The sequence below is a fragment of the Pituophis catenifer genome, unplaced genomic scaffold (genome assembly GCF_029215685.1).
Source record: "Pituophis catenifer annectens isolate HBS135680 unplaced genomic scaffold, rPitCat1.0.hap2 SCAF_9, whole genome shotgun sequence".
Taxonomy (NCBI): Eukaryota; Metazoa; Chordata; class Lepidosauria; order Squamata; family Colubridae; genus Pituophis; species Pituophis catenifer.
In genome coordinates, this window is record NW_027256889.1 from 19,902,896 (window position 1) to 19,920,826 (window position 17,931).

Below are 17,931 nucleotides of genomic sequence, written 5' to 3' on the forward strand. Positions count from 1 at the left end.
GCATTATTCTGGAATAGGTTTTCCCCTGAGGCTAAAAGTATGTTTTGTCTTTGTTTGTTTTTATAAATCAAACTGTAACGGGAAGATCTGCCACAATCTTTTCCATCTTTGAGCTCAACTCTCATCAGCCACTTTGAAGAGTGAGCAGCCATCATAAATGATGGGAACTGCAATTCAAAATATCCAAAGAGGTTGCCTGCCATCATCACTGGAGATATAATATTTGGCCTTTTATGGGATGAATGTTAGTCTCCTCACAGACAACGTGACTGGAAATGAATGGAAGAGATGGATGGATTTTATAAGAAGGACTGAGAATGCTCAGACCTGCCCTCTGGAAGTCCATAAAGAATCCTTCTTGAGACCTGCTGCAATTGCAAAAACCTGTGAATCACCTGGATTGGTTTAAATGACTTGGTCCCCAACAAAGAAGGTGCCCAGCTTTTCTTTTGTCCAGCGGAGCTGCAGGTATCTTTGAGTTAAACCAGGGGTCTGAAACCTTAAACACTCAAAGAGCCATTTGGACCCATTTCCCACAGAAAAGAAAACACCGGGAGCCACAAAACCTGGGTGGGCGTGGTCAACTCGATGGCACTCACTCCCACCCAGTCACATGACCCCCCCTCAGCCACGCCTACCCAGGTTTTGTGGCTCCCAGTGTTTTCTGTGGGAAACAGGTATCTCTGTGTGTCTCTTTCTCTGTCTCTCTCTTCCTCTCTCTCTCCTCTCTCTCAGGCCAGGCGAGAAGTGACTGGAAGGGGAGGGCGAGGGGGTGGGGCCAGCCGGTGGTGGGTTCAGCCGATAGGGAGCCACAGCAGGGGGATGAAAGAGCCACATGTGGCTCCGGAGCCGTGGGTTGCTGACACCCTGGTTAAACTGTCACACTAGGGAGAACAATTGACAGCAGCCAGGTGTGGTTGTGTCATGTCAGAACGCGGAGCCAGAGCAGGATAACATTTCTGGTGGGATGTTTTGGCAGTGGCTTCTTTCTCTCTAAGGTGAGAGCACAAGAACTTCAGTTTAGTGGGCGGGAAGAACTTTGCCGCAAACAGATTGCATGTCGGGAGAAAGAAATGGCTCAGGTGAGCAGAGGCCACCTCCTGAATGAAATTGCCCAGGACTCTCTCGAAACAGTAAGCGACGTCCGAAGGCTTCCAGTCGGTGTCAGCCTTCCAATTCCAGAGAGTGTGCAGAAAGGACGTCTGAATGTGGTAAGAACTCAGAGGAGCCAACATTAGTGGGTGTTCAATCTTAAGAGAATCCACCAGATCTTGTAGCATCTTCAGACAATCATTCCTGGAACATTAAAAAAGAAAAGAAAACGTTATAATTTGAGCTAATTCTAGTCCAAGCCTTCCTGAACTATCAGGGTGATTTGGGAGTGGGGATGTTGATGATTCGTTGTTAGTCACTTCCCTTGAAGTGATGTCCCGGTGCCTGGAGGCCGTGCGGGTCTGGATGGGGAGGAACAGGCTCCGACTCAACCCCTCCAAGACTGAGTGGCTGTGGCTGCCGGCGTCCCGATATAGTCAGCTGGTGCCATCGCTGACTATTGGGGGCGAGACATTGGCCCTCACGGAGAGGGCGCGTAACTTGGGTGTCCTCCTGGACACACGGCTGTCTTTAAAAGAGCATATGACGGCCGTGGCCAGGGGTGCGTTTTATCAGGTTCGCCTGATCTGCCAGTTGTGTCCCTTTCTGGATCGGGACTCCTTATGCACGGTCACTCATGCCCTCGTTACTTCCCGCCTGGACTACTGCAACGCTCTCTACATGGGGCTCCCCTTGAGGAGCACTCGGAGGCTCCAACTGGTGCAGAATGCGGCTGCGCGGGTACTTATGGGGGCGACATGGCGCTCCCACGTGACACCTTTCCTGCACGAGCTGCATTGGCTTCCAGTGGTCTTCTGGGTGCGCTTCAAGGTATTGGTTCTCATCTTCAAAGCGCTCCATGGCTTAGGGCCTGGTTATTTACGAGACCACCTTCTGCCACTGATAACCTCCCACCGGCCAATACGCTCCCACAGAGAGGGCCTCCTCAGGGTGCCGTCAGTCAGACAATGTCGGCTGGCGACCCCCCAGGGAAAAGCCTTCTCTGTGGGGGCACCGGCCCTCTGGAATGAGCTACCCCCAGGGATACGACTGATCCCGGACCTCCGGACCTTCCGCCGGGCCCTGAAGACTTTTTTATTTCAGCAAGCCAGGCTGGGTTAAAAATCTTTTAATTGGGGGATTTTATGGGTAAGGGGTTTTAAATTGGGGAAGCCAAAGATAAATTTAATTTCGTTTTAAAGTATTTTAATATTTGTATTGTGTGTTTTTAATTTTGGCTGTTCACCGTCCCGAGTCCTTCGGGAGAGGGGGCGGTATAAAAATTTAAAAAATAAATAAATAAAATAAATAAAATAGAAGGGTTGCAACATGGTCTTTTAGCTTCTTCTAATCTAATGCTCCTCTAGAATGACAGTTGGAAGACCTTGGAGGTCTTCAACTCTCTGCTCAGGCAGGAAACCTTATACCATTTCAGACAAATGGTTGTCTAATCTCTTAAAAACCTACAGTGTTGGAGCACTCACAACTTCTGGAGTCAAGTTGTTTCACTGATTAATTGTTCTCACTGTTAGAAAGTTTCTCCTTTGGTTCTAGATTGCTTCTCTCCTTGATTAGTCTCCATCCATTGTTTCTTGTCTTGCCTTCAGATCAGGGGTGAAATGTAAAATTTGTTACTACCAGTTCTGTGGGCGTGCCTTGGTGGTGGTGGTGGGTAATGTGACTGGTTGGGCATGGCCAGCTTTTTATTTTTTTAAACTTTTCAAAGCATTTTTTCTAATGCTTTGAAAAGCCTCTGGCGATCAGGCAACTCAGCTGGGATCGTCAGAGGCTTTTTAAAGCATTTTTTTACCACCTCTTTGACCAAGAGGTTGCAGAAAAAAATGCTTTGAAAAGCCTCTGACGATCCCAGCTGAGCCGCAGGATCATCAGAGGCTTTTTTTTTTTACTTTTAAAAGCATTTTTTCGTCGGAAGAGGTTGTAGAAAAAATGCTTTTAAAAGTAAAAAAAAAAGCCTCTGATGATCCTGCGGCTCAGCTGGGCATGGGGGGGGCGCGCGCGCAGGGATTTTGCTACCGGTTCTCCGAACCACCCGCCTCCATCGCTACCGGATCAGGCAATCCGGTCCGAACCGGGAGCATTTCACCCTTGATGCAGATGCTTTGGGGAACAGATTGACTCCTTCTTTATGGCAACCCCTCAGATATTGGAACATACTGTCATGTAACCCTTAGTCCTTCTTTTCTTTAAACTAGACCTACCCAATTCCTGCAAACATTCTTCATATGCTTTAGCCTCCAGACCCCCAATCATCTTGGTTGCTCTTCTCTGCACTTTTTCTAGATTCTCAACCTCTGTTTTTATATTGTGGCGACCATAACATTACAGATCCTGAGAAATGGCATGGCACCCCTGAAAGATTCCAGATTGGGAAAGAGTGAACTTGATCATCATCCCATCACGGTTATGCAATCAAAATATTGTTGGGGTCTTTTGGTACCTTCAGCAAATTCAGGCCAACTTAGACTATGTAAAATAATCTAGGCACACATACCTGCAGCATTGTGATCCATGGTGTCTGTAGCATGCTAGAGGACTGCTGTGGTGGTACAAAATCTCTTTTTCCTCATGTGAGAAGGAAATTCTCCATGTTTCTGAAATGTATACAATATATTGAATATAAGGGGAGAGAGACGGACAGGTGTTGAAATCTGTACAATCTGCAATTAAGCAAAGCCATTGTTCGCTAAGGAGTGGATTTGTCAGAAGTAGAAGCTAGTTTCTGACAAAACTGACATAAATTGTGGTTATGTGACTGTGTGGGGTACTTCAAACTGTTCTGACCTAGGTTTCCTGTCTGAGTCAGTAAAACACACGAGTAGCCCCAAAAATCTGTTTTATTTTAACAGCTGTGAATTCTGTTCATTCACAGCTAAGTCCCAAATAGTTGTAAAGAGTCCTTTGGGATAAGGCTGATAATCTCTCACCTTTATCTCCCTTGACATGCTGCCAAAGACCTAATTGGCAAAGTCACATGGAGTCCAGAATCAAACAGAGCTTCAGACTTTAAACTGCACAGAATTAACAATGTTGCTTCCTGCAAAGGCCCACATGCCTTTGCTCCTCTTTTAAGTCTTATGGGAGGGGCCAATCATCTCCCAGACCTATTCCCGAGTCATCCCTTTTGTTTTAATTGTTCTTGCCTTCTGGCAGCTCTGCATATGTGCGTGCTGGGAACAGGCTCCCCTTGTTCCTCTGCCTCACTGAGGTCCGACTCTGGAGGCTCCGGAGGCAGCACGTACCTCCCAGATGGCCCTTTCTCTGCCTCCAATGCAGAGCCCTCGCCCGAGCCTTCCCCAGACTCCAGGACTGGCCCATGTTCCTCCCCAGCCTCCTCACAGTCTGACTCTGCTGCCAGCTCCACAGGCTGCTGGCAGACCACAACACAAACAGCCAAAATGCAGGTTAGTTGCCGAGTGCCCAAAATGCCCATGACCATGGGAGGGAAGGGCGAATTTGGAACTTTGAAACCAGGTCATAAGTAGCTTCTCAGGGGTCCATCATAACTTTGAATGATTGCTAAGCACCTGGTCATAAATCAAGGACTATCTGTACCTACAAGAATGAAATCGATATCCTACATTTGGGATAAAACATTAATGGAGTTACTAAAGGAGAAATGAGTTTCTCAGTACAGATAGCCTTCAATTTACAACCATTCATTTAGAGACTACTCAGAGTTTAAATGGCACTGAATAAAATAATTTATGACCATTTTCCACACATGATCATGCGGCTACATGATCAAAATTCAGATGCTTGGCAACTGACTCATATTTGTGGCAGTTGCAGTGTCCTAGGGCCGTGATGGCGAACCTATGGCACACGTGTCCGAGGTGGCATGCAGAGCCATCTTTCCGGGGACACGAGCTGTCGCCCAACTCACCTGCAGCTGCCCATGCGCACGCGCCCCAGCTGGTGTTCGGGCCTCCAATGCACATGTGGGCAATTTGGGGGACCCAACTGGTCTTTGGAGCTCTCCTATTGTTCTGCCCCAGCTACGGACCCCAAAGAACGCAGCACACACAAACTCTATACAAAGCTTATTTATAACTTAGCCTTTATAATTCAAAGGCTGTTAATGAACTGTCTTAACAGCCTACCAGAATTCTAAGATAAGGTAATCACAGTCTTACTAGAGTTGGCAGAAAGCCCAGAAGCAATTTTGCAGATGTGAAGGAGAGTGAACTAAAGTTGTTCTCTACAACTTGCTTCAGTCGGTGTTCCTTCTTAAATAGGCTAAGGGAGTGGCCAATTAGCCCCAAGCCTTACTCTCGAGGAGACCTCCTCCTGAGGAGCCACTCCTGCCTTTTGGCAGCTCTGCGCGCCCGTGCATCGAGAAGAGGCTCCTCCTCTTCGTCCTCTTCACTTAAAGGAGCTTCTGGAGGTTCTGAAGGCCCTGGCTGAATCCCCGCCTCTGGTACCACATCTTCTCCAGCCTCCTCATTGTCTGACTCGAGCGCCAGCTGCACAGGCTACTGGCGCAGCACCACACCAGCCTCCTTGTTGTCGGAATCAGCTACTAGCTGCACAGGCCGCTGACAGGCCACAACACCTATGCATGTGCACGTGAGTACATGGGCGCACATATGCACAGATGGTATTCACGTGTGTGCATTGCGCGTGTGAAAACCATGTGCATGCACAGATGATGTGGTTGCACGTGCAGTACATGGGGGGGCGCCCAAGGGCCATACACATGTGAAGATGGTGTGGTTATGTGCGGGGAAGGAGCCACGCATAAGTGAAGGGCGTACCTGTTTGGCACTCGGTGAGTAAAAGGTTAGCCACCACTGTCCTAGGGTCATGCGATCACCTTTTGCGACCTTCAACGGGGAAGCCAGATTCCTTTAACTAACTTAACAACCGCAGTGATTCACTTAACAACTGTGACAAGGAAAGTCATAAAACGGCCCCAAACCTGCTTAACAACAGAAACTTTGGGCTCAGTTGTGGTTGTACGTCGATGACTACCTGCACTTCTTTTTCAACTCTCGTTCTATTTTTTTTTTTTTTTTTGACAAGCTAGCAACATTTGTCTGGCATATTTACAAAATTATTTTACTGGATGAAAACAAGTCTTTGCTGAGCGCCAACTCAGGTCCCAGGGATTTGTTACCTTTATTATGTCTTCCCGGACACTGTTCGGCAACAAAATAAAACCTCTCCATCGGACGTGCCACGAGATTGTCCTCCATCAGTTCTCTGGACTGTTTTGTACCCGGCCACTGGCCGGTGAACTCCAGAAGAGGGACGAGGTTCATGGTCATGAACATAGCATCACGATCATCCAGCAGGACCAGGTTAACCATGGGACATTTGGGCTTCTTTTTCTCCAGCCTCATCTGCCAACCTGGGAAAGGTACTGAGACAGCAAGCGGATCGTTCATCAGGTGAATACGACAGCGTCCCCCAAGAGATTGCAAGCGGAGCAAAACTGAAGAGCCTCCACCCCAGGTCAAGCGTGTGAATGCAATGTAAGACGGAATATGGAAGGAAAGTTGTTACTGCATCTTCCTTCTCTTCTCCTTCTATGTACCTCCCCAGTGCAGGTAGCCCTCGACTTATGACCAGTCGCTTTAATGACTGTTTGAAGTTGGGGTGAAATGCTCCCGGTTTGGACCAGTTCGGGCGAGTAGGTAGCGATGGCGGCGGGCAGTTTGGAGAACCGGTAGCAAAAATCCCTGTCCCCGCCCCCCATGCCCAGCTGAGCTGCGCGATCATCAGAGGCTTTTTTTCTTTTAAATGGTTCTGACGATCCAAGCTCTGACGATCCCAACTGAGTTGCCTGATTGGCAGAGGGTTTTTTAAAAACCCTCTGATGATCAGGCAACTCAGCTGGGATCGTCAGAACCTTTTGAAAGCATTTTTTTACATGGTTTTACATGTAAAAAATGGTTTTAAAAGTAAAAAAAAAAATGGCCACGCCCACCCAGTCACATTACCCCCCCCCCCCAAGCCACGCCATAGAACCGGTAGTAACAAATTTTAGATTTCACCACTGGTTTGAAGTCACAATAGATCTCCGTGGGAGTACTTATGATCTTAGCAACAGAAATTTGGGGCGAGGACTACCTGTATTCCCCTTGCTGTCCCACCTGGAAATCTCACCTGAATAAACAACGTCGATGAATGCATTGACCTGCTTCCAGAATTCCTCCGTGATGTTCCTTGGGGATATGGTTTTTTCATCTTCCAGGAGAAAAGTTGCAGGGAAGCCATGATGGGACCTCTTCAAGAGGGACAAGTTGTAGAAGAGGCCTTGGTAGCCTTCTACTTCCATGTATTGGGTACAATCCGGAAGGGGGATGGTCAGGAGGACCTCAAACTCACCTGGACGTAGGAACTAAAGGCAAACCAATAATTCAGAGAAGATCTCTTATTTAGATTAGGTAGAATTAACAGGATTCCTTCTTGGGCATTTAATCATTTTTTTATTTAAATCAAAAAGTCAAGTTGCCTCTTCAATTGAAGCACCATCGCTCCTTTTTACCTGTGTCTGTCCATCTAAGAGGAGGTAGGGCTTTGGCAGGGGTGGGCTTCAAAAATTTTAGCAACGGGTTCTCTGCCAGGTTGCTGGATGGCTGTGGCCATGGTAGGTGTGGCCTAGTCGGCCTCCTGCACCACAGCAGGGGAGGCGTTTTTGCCCTCCCCGGGCTCCAGAGGCTTTCCTTGAGCCTCTGAGAGGGTGAAAACGGCCTCCCCAGGCTCCGGAGGCCCTCTGGAGGCTGGAAATGGGCCAGTTTCCAGCCTTCCCGAACTTCCGGTAGGCCTGTTTTTCACCCTCCCTGAGCCTCCGTGCGTGACCTGTACTTACCTGCATCCAAAACGATCTGTGTGGGGACTCCTGGGAGGAGAGGGGTGGGCAGGGCCAGCCAGGAGTGGGATTTGGGGGTTCTCCGAACTGCACAGAATCTTAGCTAGAGGTTCTCCCGAACCCCTGCAAACCCACAGCAGCCCATCCCTGGGCTTTGGTCACCTAGGCATGGCTGCCATCTTGCTTTTTTTTTTTTTTTTACCTCCTGTGTGGATAGCCCCTGCTCTATTCCAATGCTTCCCAACTTGAATAACTTCCAGATTGGTGGATTTCAACTTCCAGGATTCTCCAGCCAAAATGGCCATTGTGAAGAATTCTGGGAATAGAAGCTCACACATCTGGAAAATGGGAAACACTGTGGTAAATTAGCCAGAGTTTTTATAATACTTTATTGATAGTTGCTGTCCATACCTGTTCATAGGCATTATTATCTCCTGGGATTAGTTCTCTGGTATCCCTGAAGTCAGGTCTGTCTGGACATTCATGCAGGTAAGTGAGAAAGTGGGCTATGAAGTTCTCAAGAACATCCACTGCTTCGGCTTTGTCTGGATACCCTGAGTGCAGAGCCTTGGCCTTCTTCACCTTCACAATGTCTTCGGCCTGTTGCACTTGGTGGCCTCTGTTCTTCATAGCTGCAGCTGCCAAGGCTGCTAGTCTTCCTGATAGTTTTGTGGAGGTGGTGAGAGAAAGTTTCCTTCCTTTACCTGCTGGAATAAAAGTGGCGAGAATTATGGCACAGACAGGTTTCCCACAGAGGTGAAATCCAGCAGGTTCTGGAGAACTGGTAGAGGTAATTTTGAGTAGTTCGGAGAACTGGCAAATACCACCTCTGGCTGGCCCCAGAGTGGGGTGGGAATGGAGATTTTGCAGTATCCTTCCCCTGGAGTGGGGTGGGAATGGAGATTTTGCAGTATCCTTCCCCTGGAGTGGGGTGGGAATGGAGATTTTGCAGTACCCTTCCCCTGGAGTGGGGTGGGAATGGAGATTTTGCAGTACCCTTCCCCTGGAGTGGGGTGGGAATGGAGATTTTGCAGTATCCTTCACCTGGAGTGGGGTGGGAATGGGGACTTTGCAGTATCTTTCCCCTGGAGTGGGGTGGGAATGGGAACTTTGCAGCATCCTTCCCCTGGAATGGGGTGGGAATGGAGATTTTGCAGTATCCTTCCCCTGCCACGCCCACCAAGCCATGCCCACCAATCCACGCCCACAGAACCGGTAGTAAAAAAAATTGGATTTCACCACTGGTTTCCCATCATCCCACATTTCCCACGAAGACAGAGAGGTCCAAGAGCAGCTGGCACCGGATCAGTGTCCTTGCAATGAGAGCATCACTGGAGATGAGTAGTCCATTTTACTCAGCTAGCCTTCCAAGTAGAATTAATCCAGCCTTTGACATCTCTTTTCATGAGCATATATTACAATCCATTGCTTATCAAGATGGTAAAATTCAGTGAAATCTGAAAATCTCACTTCTGGGCAGACATGCTGAGTGTATTGTCTCACCTCCGTACATTTTCCACACTACATTCTGGGGAGTGAGGAGAGATGTAGCCATGGACCAATAAGGGTTGATTGCAGAGGTGGGCTTGAAAAATTTTAGCAAGGGCTTCTCTGCCCCATTGCTGGGTGGGCGTGGCCATGGTGGGCATGGCCTAGTCAGCCTCCTTTACCACGGGGGGGGGGCATTTTTGCCCACCCTGGGCTCCAGAGGCTTTCTGTTGTGGCTCCGATCACCGAGCCTGTGTTATCAGCAGGAGAGGACTCCGAGAGTGAAGGAGAGGAGTTGGCAAGGCCTCCCTCTCCAGGACCCTCCTCTCTGGCAATGCCTCCGGTGTCCTCCGAAGGCCAAGAGATAGGCCCGGGGCCAAGCACTTCCATGCAGCGCAGGTGGACAGTAATGATGATGATGATGATGAGTCTTGGCTGGACCCTCGACAGCGTCGCAGAGATAAGCGCGTGCAGCAGAGGAAGAGGCGTGCCAGGATTAGGCTGAGTCACTGGACCACACCCCACAGGGTATAAAAGGGGGTGTGGTGGCCGTTCAAGCTCTATGACGAGCAAAAACTGATATTGAACAAACCTCTCTGCAATGCTGGACTTTTTGAATATTCTCTTATCTGTTGTGTGTTGGCTTTGAAAAAACACTCCCTTCGTAAGTAAAAGACTCTTGGCAGCCAGCCACTGGGTTGCTGCCAATTCTGCTCTTAGAGAAACCTTTGTTGGCTGGTTTATTTCACTATTGACTGTCTGTGGGGGTGCGTGTGTGAGACAGGGACAGAACACTTTCCTTGAGCCTTCAGGAGGGTGAAAACAGCTTCCCCAGGTTCCAGAGGCCCTCTGGAGGCCAGAAACGGGCCCATTTCCGGCCTTCCCAAACTTCCGGTAGGCCCATTTTTTGGCCTCCCCGAGCCTCCCCACACGCCCTGCACTTACCTGCATCCAAAACGGGCTGTGTGGGGACTCTTGGGAGGGGTGGGCGGGGCCAGCCAGGAGTGGGATTTGGGGGTTCTCCGAACTGCACAGAATCTTAGCTAGAGGTTCTCCCGAACCCCCAGCCAGCCCATCCCTGGTTGGTGGAATGTAGTCAGATGGATTCCCAAGAGGAAGGGGGTGCTTTCCAGAAGAATAAGAGACAACTCAATTCAGATGTTTTGTGTGCGAGAAAGAGGATGAAGGCAGCCCTTCCCTAACAGTTCCCAGAAGTATGTTGTAGATGCAGATCGTTTGTTTCAGTTTGGCAAGATTCTGTCTATAGGTGTGGAAACAATAAAGACCTCAGCTTGGAAGAATCACCAGGTGTCTTTATTGGTTCTTTGAGCCTGACATGGATCAAACTCATTAAGATGGACAAGAAATGGACATGCACAAGGAAAAAATAAAATAACAGAAACGTCAAGCTCCAGAAAAGCTTAAACCTTGTCTGTGTGGGTGGGGGAGAGAGAGGGAGAGGGAGGGAGGGAAGGAAGGAAGGAAAGAAAGAAAGAAAAAGAAAGAAAAAGAAAGAAAGAAAAAGAGAAAGAGAAAGAAAGAAAAAGAGAGAGAAAGAGAAAGAAAGAAAGGAAGGAAGGAAGGAAGGAAGGAAGGAAGGAAGGAAGAAAGGAAAGAAAGAAAGAAAGAAAGAAAGAAAGAAAGAAAGAAAGAAAGAAAGAAAGAAAGAAAGAAAGAAAGAAAAGCAAGAGATACATACCTACTGGCTTGTGGCTGAATTTGCGTTTGGACCAAGGAACTGGTGTGCGAGAATACTCTAAATGGTCTGGTTTTGAGATTGTAGGCATCGTGGGACTAGGCCAATTCCCATCATTAGGCATTTGAGCTGGAAGCAATGGAGTGCGACCGCCATATTCTTCCATCTCTGGGACCTTGCTGCAAATTTCCGTTCTGTTCTTATTCTGAAGCGTCTTCTCCATCTTCTGGACCTTCCTAATCAGGGTGGGGAAGGAGGACAAAGGGAGGAAAATGAGGCTAGACCTTGTATAGTTTGGGAGGAACAGAATTGCCAGGTACAAAGCCCGTGTGAGAAGAGAGCCAGCATGATGTGGGGCTGAAGGAGTTGGACTTGGGAGACGGGAAACCAAGATTCCAACTCTTCCTGAGCCTTAGGGCAAGAGTCTCCAACCTTGGCAACTTTAAGACTTGTGGACTTCAACTCGCAGAATTCCTCAGCCAGTTTTGCTGAGATGGCAAAGATGGCAGCTCTGGTTGTGCAATTGATATGTCAACTTTACATTGTTGTGATGCACATTAAAAGAGGAGGGGTTGTATTTTGAATACACAAACAGCTACTTTCTTGACTGTTTTGAATCCCTGTGGGATCCCTGTCTGCATCTGGGGTAAAAAAAACACACCATATAGATACCTATTATAAGATCCACAAATGTCTTTCTGTTTGGCCTCCTTTGCAATTTAGAATCATCTTAAATGATTCCCTATTCTAGAACTGACTCTATACAAGTTGAACTTTTAATTGTTTTCATGGTCTTAATGTTCTTTTTATCAATATTGTTAAACTATTGGAGACTATTCTTTTGGTCTTTGCACATACTTTCAGCTTCTGGGGGGAAAAGCAGTTACAAGATAAATTAGGATGATAATGATAATAATTTGCCATACAGCCAGGAGCTTTGCTAAGTCTAATTATATTAAGTGCTTAAAAGTTCCAGGGCTTAAAATACTAAATCAGTTGGGTTCTTTAATCTATGTTTTAGTTCTCATCCTGAAACAAGATAAGGATGTTATCTTGTAAGACAATAATAAAATATTGGGAGGCTATTAATGCCCATTAATGTACTTATACCTACAGAGGGGAGATTGCTCCAGATCTTGGATTCTATGGCGCTCTAGATCAGTCTAGATCCTCTCGGACAGGTGATTTGTCTTTCCAAAATCCAAAGTGTATAAGGCACAGCAGCCTTCCTACACCCAACTGCCTCACCAACTGCCTGTTTTCAACAGACACGCTCCAACCCTCTGAGAATTTTAGGGAGCAAACATTCCACTTCAACCGGCAGGAAACGGGCAAGATTGCCTCCATTTTGACCAAGGAACTGACTTCACGGGTTGCACTAAGCCATCCTGAACTCCTTCAAGTTTGGCTTGGTTTAGCATGTGGAGTAAAATTGTGTCTTTGATGAGAGCCACACATCACTTTGTGTTGTGCTCTGGGATCAACCAGCCTTTCCTGAATGAAGCAGATAATTAATTCTGCCCCCCAAATACCATAAACCAGAGGTCTTCAAACTTGGCAGCTGTAAGACTTGTGGACTTCAACTCCCAGAAGTCTCCAGCCAGCTATGCTATGAAGTCCAAAGTCTTAAAGCTGCCAAGTTTGAAGACCTCTGTCATAAACCATGGTTCACAAGTCCACATGAACTCTGTCAAAGGGGATGGCTTTAGCCTTTATGGTTTCAGGGGACAGAATATCCCAGAGGAATCCAGAAGTTTCTGGTCTTCTATTGCTTTAACATTCTTCCTTCTCTAGAATCTCATTCTTACCCTGGGCAGCTGCGAGGTTGTTTAGATAATAGGGAAAGTTTTGGGTTCAACCCACTAAGTTACAAAATGAATACAATATCAATCTTTTGCTTTATATTTTACAACATTTTGAGCTGTTTCTAAAATTACAAAATCATTCTAATCATCAAAACCTAAAGTTTCAGTTTTTTCCCCCCAGTTTTTGAGTAAAAAAAATCCAGAAGGGCTTTGTAAGTAGAAACAAAAACTAGATAAATATTTTTCTTTAGCTAAACCAGTCAGTTTTGCCATCTCCATGAACTCCATCACCTTCATCATCTATTTTTCCAAGGTGCGAATTAGTGTGTCTCTCACTCTTTGTGCATATAAGATTCTCCCTGTTGTCTGTCTGGAAGGGTTCACCCAGAGTTGGAAACTAGGAGAAAATATAAAGATTGAAATAAAATTCAGAAAAAGATGGCTAGGACCACCTAAATGGACTGGAAGCAGAACCAAATTGCATACATGGAATTGAAAATAAATGTAATTAAATTTACATTGTCTGAGGAGGTAGCAGACCTTAGCTGGCCTTGGAAACTAAACAAGTGTCAAGGCTCCGACTAACGAACCCAAGCAAATCAGAACTCTCAGACTTGGCTCCTTCTCAACGGTCTTCTTTATTGAGTACATCATATCGGCACAGCTTCAAAGGAAAACCAAATCTAAATCTTTCCCACGGTTGCAGTACAATTAAACTAGGAAATAACCCCATCCCCAAGTTTCCCAGGTCCCATTGGCCAATTGGGTTAATTGGCAGGCTCTTCAGGCGCTCCTTCCCTGACCTTATCATTTGCCAGTAGAGATGACCTTGGTTCTCATGAGAAAGCTCTTTGTCGTGACTAGTAATGCATTCCAACCTCCTTCCCTCTTCCCCCCTCTGTGTGGCAACTGAGAAGCAGAAAGATGGCTGCTGCCAGGTTCAGTTCAAAGTTGACCATAAGATTGAACCTGGGTAAAATTTGGATAGGAGACCACAGACAACAGCAGGACTCTCTCGATGGTGAAATTCAAATTTTTTTACTACTGGTTCTGTAGGCGTGGTGTGGCTTGGTGGGCGTGACTTGGTGGGTGTGGCAGGGAAGGATACTGCAAAATCCCCATTCCCTCCCCACTCTGGGGTCAGCCAGAGGTGGTATTTGCTGGTTCTCCGAACTGCTCAAAATTTCTGCTACCGGTTCTCCAGAACCTGTCAGAACCTGCTGGATTTCACCCCTGGACTGTCTGCCAAGAACATAAGAAGACAATAAAAACTATTTCTTTCCTATTGCCAAGAAAAATGGACCATGTTGGCCAATGCAAATTATCTGGTTTTGGTGGTTTCCCTTTAGGCTGATCGTGCTATTCTGATTGTGGCTATTGGTGTAGGTGAACTTGAAGCGGGCATCTCCAAGAATGGGCAAATGCAAGAACATACCCTCTTGACTTACACCTTAGGAGTGAAGCAACTAATCACTGAAGGAAACAAGATGGATTCCACAGAGTCTCCTTACAGCAGGGGTCCTCAAACATGGCAGCTTTGCTGACTGGAGAATTCTGGGAGTCGAAGTCCACAAGTCTTAAAGCTGTCATGTTTGAAGACCTCTGCCTTACAGCAATGCCCGCTATCAGGAAATCATCAAGGAAGTGAACGCTTACATCAAGAAAATTGGCTACAATTTGGCCACTGTTGTCTTCATGCCCATCTCTGGCTGGCATGGGGAGAACATGTTGGAGCTCAGCATCAATGTGAGTAGTTTATGGATTCCTTGTTCCTCTCACTCCCTGGCTTGAAGTAGTGTTTCTTGTGTTTAAAATATTGTTTCCTTGTGTTAAAGGAGTGTTTTTCAAACTTGTCAACTTTAAGAGGTGTGGACTTCATACTCGTGTGTGTGTCAACTTTAAGATGTGCGTTTCCTGCGTTAAAGCCGTTTTTGTCAAACTTGCCAACTTTTAAAATGGATGGACTTCAACTGCCAGAATTCCCTAGCCAGCATGGCTGGCTAGGGAATTCTGGAAGTTGAAGTTTACCCATCTCAAAAGTTGACAAGTTTGAAAAACACTGTGGCCTAATAACATCTGTAACCAAATTGGAGGTTAACTAATGTACTGTAAGAGCAAGCAAGGTACTTAGTTCACACCCTGAAATCTTGGAAGTGTCTGGCTTACATTTGGCAGCAAAATTGCATAACGATGTAGTGTCAGATTTCTCCAGGATATTGTGTGGGTATTCACATCTCTGCAGCCAGTTTTCTGTTTCTTTTAGCAGATGGCTTGATTCAAGAGCTGGAGCATTACCAGGAAAGAGGGCACTGCTTCTGGGACCACCTTGTTGGAAGCTCTGGACTCTATCATCGCTACTTCCCACCTTGTTAGCAAACCCCTCTGTCTGCCTCTGCAGGATGTTTATAAGATTGGGGGCATGTACACAACTAGGAAGAAAGAAAATGTGTTGTCTGTTAGGCTAAGCAGGAATGGAAAATGACGGAGGTTTCCATATGGCCTTCATTTGACCAATGCTGGCATTCAGTACCCTATTTCCCCAAAAATAAGACCTCCCCGGATAATAAGCCCAATTGGGCTTTTGAGCATGTGCGTTAAAATAAGCCCTCCCCGAAAATATTTAAGTGCATGCGCCGCCGGTCCTTTCCATTTCCTCGGGTTAGGGAGACAGAGCTGGAAATCAGGTAAGATGGCAAGAGGAGCCCCGTCTTGCTCCACGTGCCCCAAAATAATAAGACCTCCCCGAAAATAAGGCCAAGGGTTTATTTCAGTGTTCAAAAAAAATATAAGACAGGGTCTTACTTTGGGGAAAACACGGTACATACAGATAGTTGTCAACTGACAACACGGGACTGGGACTTCCATCACTAAGTGATGCAGTTGTTAAATGAATCAACACACACACACACACAGAGTGATTTCTGACCAGTCTTCATATATATATATGTGTGTGTGTGTGTATACAATGTGTGTGTATGTGACAATACAATATACTACCCTGTTTCCCCCCAAAATAAGACATCCCCTGATAATAAGCCCAATCGGGCTTTTGAGTGCATGGCAATAAGGCCAAGCGCTTATTTCAGGGTTCAAAAAAATACATGATAGGGTCTTATTTTTGGGGAAACACGGTAGATAAAATGTAAAATTAAGATAAAGCCGTACTAAAATCACCATAATATAATTGGACCATAGAATTGTAATGGGATAAATGTTATAATTCGATATCTAAGGAAGCGAACCATCTAGCTGTTTCTCTCTCTCAGAGCTCTCAGAACTGAAGAAGCTACTTGGATGAGAAGCAAAACATCTTCAAAGAAAAATCAGAAAGTCCAGTTGCCTCTTGAAAAAGCACCTTTTGGACAACCGTGACCTGGATGACGGAGAATCTCCATAGGCTGCTTCTGGTGTGGCTGTAATGAGATCATCTCAGGTGCACTGAAATTTCCTGAGGAAACATTCTTGAACTACTGTATTTTTCAGACTATAAGATGCACCTTCCCCCCCCCGAAAGAGGGTGAAAATCTAGGTGCATCTTATGTAGCCCCGCCTAGCCTCGCAAATGGAGATTTCAGAGGCTGAAAGAAGCTTCAGAAAAAAGCCTCTGAAAGGCTTTTATCTAAAATAATACGGCAAGCAACAAAAGAAGAATCAGTAAAGGTTAACTATTCCAACAAATTTTGGGAGATATTACAAAAGGCAGAATATTATATTTCCCTAAAAGAGAAACATGCTCTTGGAAAGCAGCCCCCACCTTTCTTAATAGCCCCAGCAGGACTGGGCCAGCCTATCTACAAAAGACCTTCAGCCTCAGGGTGATGGGATTAGCCCTCACTGAAGATCCAAACCAGGGCAAAGCCATTAAGACACAATAGGAATTGCCCAAGACCCTTTCAGAACACAAGCCTCTTCATTACATCATCACCCAGCAAGTTCCAATCATACCTGGGAGCTCAGACTACCTCAGCTATGACCCCAGCATGGTCCTATGGGAGTCTGACAGCAGCCAACAGACTACATGTCCTTGCACAGGAACAGGAAGCTCAAGTTCAAAGCCCAAGAGAAGGTATAAAAGTCACCCTTTCTCAAACCCATGTGGTCCAGTTCATCAATAAACCATTTTTCCAATCAGCCTCCATGTTCCCAGTGTCTTTCTCCCCGCTTGGAACTGAACCAGATGGATATTTCTTCCAACAGCCGTTTGTGACATGAGACAGATGGCGGCTGTGGGTGTAAATCAAATCTGTTGAGAAGAAGGCTGGGGGACCAACTAAAATCACCACGTCAGCTGTAGAAGCAAGCAAGAAGTGAAGCTTCTGGTGAGGGATCAGCGGTTGGCCTCATTCGTTCCCTCATCATCCTCACTTGGGACTGAGCACCAGGAAGAGACTTGAAAGAAAACTAATGGCATTGGTCCTCCCTGGAGTTGGTGTAAATTAAAAACGTGAAAATAAAAATGGGGTTCATTCACCGTAGCAGCATTTTTTATCACATCCATAACTTGCAATGCATGCCCTAAAATTTACCACATGGATTGGGAGGATAGAAGACTAATAATAGGCCTATAATGAGGTCCTGAGGAGCATTAAACACACCTCTCCATTTTATTTACTTGGTTCTTTTTATTAAAAGTAAAAGAAGAGGAAGCTAGCATGCTACATAACCAGCCAACCATCTTAAGGATCATCTTTATGGCCAGGAATACTTTTCTCCCTTATGGAGGCATCTTGAACAACAAACGGAAGCAAAGCTACTAGGGATTAAACTAGCTAAGCAACTTTAAGATATGTGGACTTCAACTCCCAGAGTTCCCCAGTCAAGGACATGCTGCCTTGGGAATTCTGGGAGTTGAAGTTCAAACACCTTAAAGCAGGTGTGAGATTGAGAAGGAATGGATCCTGACTACAAGAACTCAGATGGCCACTAGAGAGCAGCAAAGGGTTGCCTTTAAAATTATATGTTCTTGGCTGTCTAAAGTTTTGCAGGAGAGATCTGGTAGCCCAATTCAGTATGAA

At 46.3% G+C, this 17,931-nt stretch overlaps 1 protein-coding gene and 1 pseudogene across 1 annotated transcript; one reads left to right on the forward strand and one right to left on the reverse strand.

The window, feature by feature from the left end:
• Positions 1-884: 884 nt before the first annotated feature.
• On the reverse strand, positions 885-12,532 carry CGAS (cyclic GMP-AMP synthase). Its single transcript, XM_070949246.1, has 7 exons — positions 12,477-12,532; positions 11,115-11,347; positions 8,339-8,634; positions 7,222-7,456; positions 6,230-6,475; positions 3,605-3,704; positions 885-1,296 (listed from the first exon to the last, which is right to left on the reverse strand). Exons 1-7 carry the CDS (start codon positions 12,530-12,532, stop codon positions 885-887), a joined length of 1,578 nt encoding a protein of 525 aa, XP_070805347.1.
• Positions 12,533-14,220: 1,688 nt separating this feature from the next.
• LOC139320810 (elongation factor 1-alpha-like) lies at positions 14,221-15,398 on the forward strand (annotated as a pseudogene).
• The last annotated feature ends 2,533 nt before the right edge of the window (positions 15,399-17,931 follow it).